This window comes from Octodon degus, unplaced genomic scaffold (assembly GCF_000260255.1).
Source record: "Octodon degus isolate 3935 unplaced genomic scaffold, OctDeg1.0 scaffold00093, whole genome shotgun sequence".
NCBI classification, from domain to species: domain Eukaryota; kingdom Metazoa; phylum Chordata; class Mammalia; order Rodentia; family Octodontidae; genus Octodon; species Octodon degus.
This window is the reverse complement of record NW_004524669.1, coordinates 999,100-1,008,996: the sequence shown is the minus strand read 5'-3', so window position 1 is coordinate 1,008,996 and position 9,897 is coordinate 999,100. Positions and strand designations below refer to the sequence as shown.

The following is a 9,897-nucleotide window of genomic DNA, read 5'->3' as shown; positions in this document are numbered from 1 at the left end:
CCGTAACTGGTTACATTAGCAAACCAACCTAAAGTGTCTGAGGTATTCTTACTGCAGTCACTGTCACCTACTTTATGGGGAGCATGTTTTTTTTTAATGGAGAGTGTAATGTCTGAGTTCTTGGTGACTCTTGTTTTGCTATGGCCTGTGTGTACTTTTCTGTTGGTGACAAGGCTTATTGCTTGCCTTTAGCCCCTTGGGAACCAGAATCACAGATTTCCCATTTCTTATATGTATAAGAGATGATTTTTAAAATAAGGATTCTTTTTCTAGTAAAAATGGAAAGATGACAGTGATGAAATACCATCCATTCTTTTCTCTTCATTCTCTTCCTCCCAGCTGGCCTTTTTAAACCTAAGAAATGTGTGAGCTTATGTAGGGCATTGGTGCAACTGGGGGACATAATAGCTTTGTCGATTGGAGTAGGCTTGGTCGACCTTGAGAAGCTCATGATTCCATGTCTTCCTGCACTCATAAATCCAGAGAGAATGGACAAGGAAAGGGAAGGAGAAGGAGAGGCCAACGGCTGGTGGGATCTTGCTTCTCTGAGACTGCTGGAGGCAGGAAAGGGAAAGGCAGCAGTGCTCTCCTCTCCAACTTCCCTTCCCTGTGATTCTGCCAGTTCTGAAATCCTGGCCTCATTGAATAAGTACATAGTCCACCCACATGCTGACTCAGTGTAGGAGCCCATAGTGTCTGAAAAAGGTTTTACAATCTCATAGTCTGGTCCAAAGTGCGTGTGATCCTCTTTCACTTTCCTCTGAGATTCTGGCTCTTCGGTATTACCCACATTCAGCTTCACTTTTTTTTTTGAGACAAGGTTTCACTACATTTCCCAGACTGGCCTGGATCTCGCAGCAGTCCTCCTGTCTCACCTTCCTGAATGGTGGGATTGCAGGTGTTTGCCAGCCTCCACACCTGGCTACTTTAACTAGTTTTACAAGTGGAAACATAGATAAGTTGTTTCCTCAACCGCTTTATTTATTTACTTATTTATTTTTTAATGTATTTACTACAGGGTCTTACTACACAGTTTGGACTCCTAGTGATCCTTTTGTTTGCAGCCTCCCACGCACTGAGATTACCAGTGTGCATCGCCCTGCCCAGTCTTAGTCTCTGTCTCAGAGCACCTTGGGGATGGGGATCGAACCCTGGTCCCTGTGCTCTTCCTAAGCAGGCACTTTAGTCTGCTAAGCTATCTGGCCTCCCCACCCACTTTATACAAAGGGTGATGATGACCTCAGAATCAAAACAGTAATAGAAGAAAGATCAGAGTTCTGTCAGTATTTCTTCTTCTTCTTCTTCTTCTTCTCCTCCTCCTCCTCCTCTTCCTCCTCCTCCTCTTCCTGCTGCTGCTGCTGCTGCTCCTCTTCCTCTGCCTTCTCCTCCTCCTCTTCTTCTTCTACATATCTTTTGTCTTTTGGGGACAAGATCTTGCTCTGTAGCTCAGGTTCCCCTTGAACTCACTTTATAGTCCAAGCTGTTTTCAAACTTTCAACAGTCCTGCCTCAGCCTGCCAAGTGCTGGCATTACAGGTGTGTGCCACCATGCCCAGCCCAACATCATTTTGTGAAATCTTTCTTGTTCATTCTGCATAAGTTAGTGGTCCCCTCCAGGAGCCTGGCTCCTTAATTTACCTCACAGGTCCAGCCTGTGCGCTGTTCTGGCTGTGGTTCTGTTCACACCCAAAAGACTCTGAACATGCAAGATTCTCATATACTCATCCACAAAGAAACCATTACATGCACTTTCCATGCCATGGAGTATTTTTCCACAGTGTGTGGGTTTTGCCTAGAAACTTCATTTGAGTGTAGACCAAGCCAGCCCACTATGAGTGGGCGTTTCCCTGGGTGCCACTTTACCCTCTTAGGGCTGCTCTTCTAGAGGATTCTGTTGGAGACACTGCAGGAATTCCTACATGGGGCGCTTTCTACATTCAGTCAACTAGTATGGAAGTTACTGAGTAGTGCCATGAAAGAGATAGTGGGTTACATAGACATCGATAATCTGTCACTTACTTTCTTCTTCTCTTTTTTTTTTTGGTGGGGGGGGGGAACCAGGGATTGAACTCAGGCACTTGTGCTGGCCAGGGAAGCGCTTATTCAAATGAGCCATCTCCCAGCCCCAGTAATCTGTCACTTTCTTAAAAATAGGAAATTTGGACTGACTGAGGGGTGGAGGGAGCAGAAGAGCTTTTATCAAACAGACTGATTATTGATGATTAAAATCCACATGCCTGTATTCCTTGGTTAAATTTATGATTTTTTTTTTCTTTATTAGGCCTGCCCACCTATCAGCATGGATGTCTGTGTTTTAAGAATACAACTTTTTATAGGCTTGAAAGCCATCTGTCATTTTAAAAATCATGTGGTACTTTTGACCAAAGCAGACCCAGAAGCCATTCCAGAGAGAAGAGAGTCACCCAGGAGGTTTCTGTAAGCACCCTGCACCCTAGATATTCCTGCCAGCTTTTGGAATGAATTGTAGCTAGGGGAGCTTGTGTGTATGTGTCTTAATTCAACTTTTTAAAAATCAAAATTTGGAATGATCAGATATCCTTTCTTTGGTGTTGTTTTTTTTTTTTTTTTCTCCAGAGAAGGTAAAAGAGGTTCTAGAGACCTCGAAAGTGGCCTTTGTGAAAGCACCAGAGTGCTTTCAGGAGAAAATTAATTCTAAAATAGTTTCAGTAAAATCAGTCCTATTTTAAATAAGAATCTTAAAATCATGTGTAAGTAATGGGAATAACAGAGCATTTTATGCTAATTCAAATTACAGGACTTTCACTGTTTTTCTTCTTTGACCTGGTAGGAGTTACATTTTTTATCCAAAGATTGTTTTCTCCTAGTGCAAAAGAAATTAAAATGCTGTGCTTTTCACCTGGCAGCATACTCATGATCTATAGATAATGTTCTGATGTACGTTAAAATCAAATTGCATCTTTATTATGTCAGTCTCTCATTAATTTATAGTCTGTTTTCACATTGCCCAGAGTGAACACTTAATTCCAGACTACTAATGTTCCTATTTGTTGTTTTTTGGTCTCATGAAGGCTGCAGGCAGGAGAGATGCTTGGCACAGGGACTTTTCATAGCCTGCAGTATTTTCATAGCCTGATTTGAGAATATTTGTGGAGTGAATTGGAAGCAATTGGTTAATCAGTACATAATAGATATATTAAATATATTTAGCCTGCGTAGTACTAAACAGTAATGTTCAATGAAAACCAGCTATAAGCTCATCACTGAAGAAATCACTAAATGAAAGTGATTTAATAGTTACAGTATTTTATGGCACTAAATATTTACAAGCTAGTACTGTCAGTTATTAATAACACATTTTATCTTAACAGGTTTTTTTTTTTTAATTTATTTAACAGTTGTTAACCTTTATTGTGCTTTCAGTTCTAGAAGAGATACCAGTGTTAAGATCAAACCTCCTGTAGCTGAGGCTGGGTGGAGTTTGTATATTGTGAATACGATCTCATCAGTGCAACTATACAAAGAAATGGTACTTTTTTCACACTTCTGATTATTTGTAGAAATTGAGTAAAATTGATGATCGTAAATTGATTATGTATATCATATATTCAGGATGCCACAGCCAACCAGTTTCCAGGATCTCTGTGACAGAGGTGTGTGTGTCTTTCTTCACCTTTTCATTTTCAAAGCTTCTAATGTTTGAGGATCCACTAGAAATTCCCTTCACTAAAATTGAGAGTCCTTTATTCAAACACACCTTCCAAAACAGATCAGTGACCCAGGCTAAATGACTATTAGTAGCTCTTATCCATGGCTTTTTTTTTTTTTTTTTTTTTTTTGTCTTTTTGAGACACGGTCTCACTATGCAGTTCAGGCTGGCCTTGAATTCACTTTGTAGCCCACCCTGGTCTTGAACTTGCAGTCTTCCTGCCTTAGCCTCCCGAGTGCTGGCATTACAGGTGTATGCCTTCATGCCCAGCTTCTTGCCCTTGACTTTGAACCCTAGCAAAGAGAAACATGAAATGATGAGTTAGAGTAAATCTAAGATCATTTATCCCTAACGCCCTTCTTTCTTTCTTTGCATAGTAGCAGGCTGTCCTAGGACACTGTAGTTGAGCCAGCAGTGCCCTATAAGAAGGGTCCTGGAGTGGACATCCTTACTCTTTTTCGAAGGGTGACAGCTTCCTAGTCATTATAACCAAATTTTAAAATGATTTTAAACTTGGAGAAAAGTTGAAAGAATAAGAATAGTACAAAGAAACCTGATTTGCCCCATACAAATGTGCTCATAGTCAATGTTTCAACCCTTTGTTTCTCTTTCTGTTTTTACTCTTGTGAGTTCTCGACACATCCTTAGTTTTTTCCCCTGATCCATTGGAAGGTAAATTTAATACATCATAACTTCCTGCCTCTAAACTCTTCATTGTATATCCTCTACAGATCAGGATATTGTCTTGTATAACCCTACAACACTCACCTAATCTGCACCTTTTATTCCAGTTTTGTCAGTTAACTCAGTAATGGTTTATAAACATTCTCCACTCAATTCTGGGTTCCAGTTTGCAGTCAAGTAGTATATGTGGTTATCATGTCTCTCTTGCTTCTTTGAGTACGAGATATTTCTGTTGCTTTTCTTTTTATTTTATGACACTTTCTTTTCTTTTCTTTTTTTTTTTTTTTTTTTCTTTTCTTTTCTTTTCTTTGCAGAACCGGGGATTGAACTCAGGCAGGCTCTTTTGCTTGCCAGGCAAGCGCTTATTCTACTGAGCCATCTCCCTGGCCCTTGTGACACTTTCATTTTTTAAAAAATATATCTTTCTCCTTTACCTTTTTATTTTCAAGTATTCGTCATTTTGAATTTGTTAGATTTTTTTTTTCATGGTTAGATTCAGATTATGGAGTCTTAATTTTTTTAGTGTATAGTCTCAGGAGGGGACATGGTGTCCATTTGGCCCTCACTAGTGATGTTAATTTTGGTAAGCAAATGAAAATGTTTCCTGAACACCCCCCGCCCCCAGCAGCTTATGCTGATTAACTGTATATCAGCTTGGTTATATCTTTTTAGTCTTGCCTAATTGAAGGCATTAGACTTCATGCAGCTAACCTGACCATTAGCATATGAATATACTGATCAATTCTAATTAGCTGGTGATATCATTATGATCCCTTGTGAATTATACAGTAGATGTAGTAGACCTTAAACTCACAATTTAAAACTCAGGAAAGGATATTCAGTCCAAATTTCAGTTAAAACACATAACTTAAAAAAGAAGTTAAGAACTAGCCAGAGTGCTCAGCAGACTAAAGGGCAGGTGCAGGGAGCAGGTTTCAATCCCCGGCATGCTGTGCTGGCCCCGCCCCCGGGGCCTGCTGATTGAGACTGGGTTTGGTGGTGTGCACCTGGAATCTCAGCGCTTGGGAAAGTTGAAATTAGGAGGACCACTAGAGTCTGATCTGTGTAGTGAGACTCTGTAGACCCTGTACTAAATACATTAAAAACAGTTAACTATTATTACTAGCTTTATCAAATTCAGACAAAATAATCACTAAGTTAATTGTAGGCTAATATTACAGTATTATTTCAGCCTTCTCTGATTTTATTTATTTTTGTCTTTTTGAGACAGGGTCTTGCTGTGCAGTTCAGGCTACCATGAACTCACTTGTAGCCCAGGCTGGTCTCAAACACATAATAATCCTCCTGCTTCAGGCAGGATTACAGGTATCATGCACCACCACACCCGGCCCCCTAATTTCTTTTCTTTTTTTAAACTTTCTTAGTTTTTGTGGTGCTGGGGATTGAACCCAGGGCCTTGCTTGTACTTAGCAAGCGCTCTACTACTGAACTACATCTCCAGCTTTCTTTGGTCCTTAAAGCTGTTAAAACAAGGTAGTGTTTGTACTGATAAATGTTTTAAATTGCTCACAGATTGTGCACAAAGAAAACTCAGCTAAAGCCCTATTGAGTGAAATATAAGTACTAATTTCTGATTTACTTTGTGTCTAATGTGCTCAAATATAAATGTTATTATCACAAGTTAGATGTGTGTAAGAACTGGAGGGCTACCTGGTGTGTCTCTAGCATGACCTTAACTGTTTGTCTGTTGTCTTAGGTAGACTATAGTAACACCTACAAGACTGTAAGGACCCAGAGCTGCATCCACCTTCTCAGTGAGGCCCATCTGTTGGTGAGAGCTGCTCTGATGGATGCTAGTCAGCTGGAGCCTGGAGAGAAGGCAGAGCTGCTGGAAGCATTCAGAGAAAGCTGTGCGCACCTTGGAGATTGCTACAGCAGGTTGGTAATCTGCCTAGAATCTTGTTGTAAGCACATCTTGAATTTTTATGTAGTTACTAGCTTTTTTGTCTGATAGTTACAAATAGGGGAACAAGTGAAAGGAGGTAAGTTTTTTACTCACGTATTTCACAAGCATTTACGGGACACATATTGTGTGCCCTGCATGGGACAGGCTTAGAGGTACAGATGGATGTGACAAATTTCCTGTCTTGAAGGAGTCATTATTTATTAGATGAGTGGTAAGCCTCGCTTAGCTTTGGAATTAAAGGTTTTTTTAGGGCCTCAGGTACCCATTAGTGAAAAATCTCTCAGTTCTGTTACTTTGCCATCAGTTAGCTTCAAGTGCAGGTGCCATTTGGACAGTCTGTGATTTTCATCTTGGTAGTCAATGCTTTTGTGGTGTCAGAAAGAAACAGAACAGATAGTGATTTTTGTTTTTGTTTTGAGAACATCGTTAATGGATTTTTGTGTGTATGTGCTTCAGAGGCTTTCTTTTTTTTTTTTTTTAATCGTCAGAACAGCTTTATTTTTGTCACCAACACACATATGATGCTGTGATTTTGTTTGTCTCAAATGTTACATAAGTGTCCATTAAAAACATAAGTTTACTTTCAACAAATGTCATACATCAAAGTCCTCTGTAGACATCATCTTTTTTCAATATATTTTCCTACTTTGTTTCATACGTAAATAACTTAATCTACAAAACCATAAATAAAATCATCAACTCTTAAGGCCCAGAAATATGCACAACATTTGGAGCATGAGGAAAGGGTTTTGATTGTATACATAACAGGCAACATTTGCTGTGTTTATTATCAGTCAAATGCATCTTACAAGCTCTGTGTTACTGCTTCTGCCGAAACCAATTTTCAGTTTTGTTTTTTTTTTTTAGAAATATCTTTTTTTTTTTTACTTTTATTTATTTATTTATCTATTTTGTGTGTGTGTGGCCAGCTCAGCCCACCTGGGGGCGGGGCTGGCTGGCATGTGGTGCTGGGGGATTGAACTGTGGTCCCTGTGCTTTGCTTGGCTTAGCTTGTTCTAAGTAGGTGCTTTAGACCACTGAGCCATCTCACCAGCCCCCAATTTTCAGTTTAATTGGAAAAGATGCCATACATTTGAAAAGTCAAAGTAGTGAAAAGCTAACTTTTTAAAAAACTGTCAGAGAAGTTGACTATTTAAATATTGCTAAATCTTACTAGAATCATTCAGGTGTCAGAACAGAAAGAAATGCTACTGAAGAGTGAATTCTTGGGCCATCATTTAAATGGCATCTAACAAAACTTAAAATTTCATAAACAGTTAAATGTGATTGACTCATATTGGCTTTGCAAAAAGTTTCACTGAGGTTCTGCTATAGGAATAGAAGCAATTCTATACTAAATTTTCTAAACTTTATTCTTCATTCATCCCTTATTTGAAGAGTTAAAACTTCAAGGATAAAAATAAGACAAGGATTTTAGAAAATCATACTTACAATTCCTGACTCACATTTAATTGGTTTTAATGACTGCAAATCTTTATTTCTTCAGAAATAATAATATTTGTTAGCTCTTATGACTCAGAAGGGGAATAGGACTGAGGGAGGGAGGGAGGGAGGGAGAGGAATGGGGAATAAAGCAAGATACATCACGTACAGGTGTAAGTTCATTACATGTATCTAAAATATACCAGAAAAAAAACCACAAAAAATTTGCATATATAGTTTTTGTTGCAACATACCACCTACTGATTTATTACATAATCATTCAATATTACTAGGTAAGCATTCCAGCTACTTTTATGTAATAAAAGTAAAAAGGAATTTTGCATGGTTTGGCTATATTTCATTTTATACATTATTTTGTAGGCCTTTATAGGATATAAAACTTAGAAAAAATTCTTAATATTCCTATTAGATTTAAATGGTTTAAACTAAAAATAAGACTATATTAAGCACTATCAGTACTTGTAAAATTTTAAAGTTTCTAGACGTTTTATTTTTTACTCAATACAAAGATGATTAGGTAACACTACTAATTGCCCAAAACTTTTAAAAAACTAAGCGTTCTATGTTAAAGAACAGATTATAAGAAATATTCTCTATGTCCTTATTTTAAAAGCAAGATTCTGATGTACATAACAAATCTAAATCAAAATTCACAAATCGTGGCTGAAGTCTTGTCAGCTTTCAGCCTACTACAACATAAATCCACACTTGTTATGCATAAACAATTCAAAATTAAAGTTTATAATGGAAATGTCAAAAAGTCGTAACTATTGCACATCCCTGCTGATGGCTCCACTGTTCTTCAACCAGGCACAACAGATGTGCACAGCTGTCAGACAGCCTGCTTAGAAAATTAAAGCTATCGGAGCTATAAATAAGGAATATGTAACTATGAATACAGCAACACCAAAGCATTAGGAACATTTAAAAAAATGAGTAAGATGTGATATAAACACATCTCATAGTTCTCTCTGTAAGCCACTTTCCACTGACTTACAAAGTTATGGTTTTATATATATATATTTTTTTGGTTTTGTAATTCTTTTTAAAAGGAAAATTTTTCTACACTGCTGCATGCAGTAATTTTACTGTACATTCTTTTTATTTATTTATTTTTTTTGCGGAACCAGGGATTGAACTCAGGCCCTTGTGCTTGCCGGAGAAGCGTTTATTCCACTGAGCCATCTCCCCGGCCCCCACTGTACGTTCTTGACTACAATGCAGTCTTGAAATCCAGAGGCTCTCTGGATCCATGTGAATGATTGCACTTTAATAAAACAGACTTTATCCACCTGTAATACCTTTATTTAGAGTCATATCATGAATATTAAAATTGACTTAATTTTTTTATGTTTAATATACACATACAAAAAGAAACCACATTCATTGGAAAGACTTAAAAATAAACTTTAGGTGTTTATTCCAGTTACTAATGGCACTGCAAAAGTATTTTGAGGTTTATGTCTTTGGAAAGCATAATGTTTTATTATTGGTTATGTTAAGCATACAGGCTTAAAATTTGCAAATGTGGCTGGGAAGATGGCTCAGTAGAGTAAACGCTTGCCAGGTAAGTGCAAGGGCCTGAGTTTTATCTCTGGTTCCACAAAAATAAATAAATTTTTTTAAAAAATTAAAGAAAAATCTTTTTGTGTGCCGGGGAGATGGCTCAGTGGAATAAGTACTTCCCTGGCAAGTGCAAGGGCCTGAGTTCAATCCCTGGTTCCACCACAAAAAAATAAAATAAAATTCGCAAATGTGAGGGGTTTTGTTTCCTTCCCTTTAGGCTTGACACTCAGAATTCCCACCTCGCTTTGCCATACTATAAGATGTCTGGTTTGTCTCTGGCTGAAGTTTTGACCCGTGTGGATTGGGCAACAGAGGATGAATCACAGAAACATGAGAGAGGATTGATCTTTTTTATTAGTCATTCACTTGGTGAAAACCTGGATGAAGAATTAAGTGAGGTGAATACAGTTTTTTATTTAGCTGTTTGTTTTATTAATTTATTCTGTATCATACTACTTGGAATTCAGTTTCAACTATTTCCATCTTTCTTTGTTACTTTTTTTTTTGTCAAAGAACTACTGTGCCCTTTTCTTCCTTAATGATGGTAAACTCCTTTTTTTTTTTTTTTT

The 9,897-nt window shown here is 37.8% G+C and overlaps 1 protein-coding gene across 1 annotated transcript in view; it reads left to right on the top strand.

Annotated features, from left to right (window-relative positions):
* Hps3 (HPS3, biogenesis of lysosomal organelles complex 2 subunit 1) overlaps positions 1–9,897 on the top strand; it is a 69,868-nt gene that overhangs the window by 24,696 nt on the left and 35,275 nt on the right. The window contains exons 6-9 of the mRNA XM_004637982.2: positions 2,281–2,435; positions 3,402–3,507; positions 6,089–6,270; positions 9,546–9,726. Of these exons, the coding sequence (XP_004638039.1) occupies positions 2,281–2,435; positions 3,402–3,507; positions 6,089–6,270; positions 9,546–9,726 (624 nt within the window). The remainder of the gene's footprint in view (positions 1–2,280; positions 2,436–3,401; positions 3,508–6,088; positions 6,271–9,545; positions 9,727–9,897) is intronic.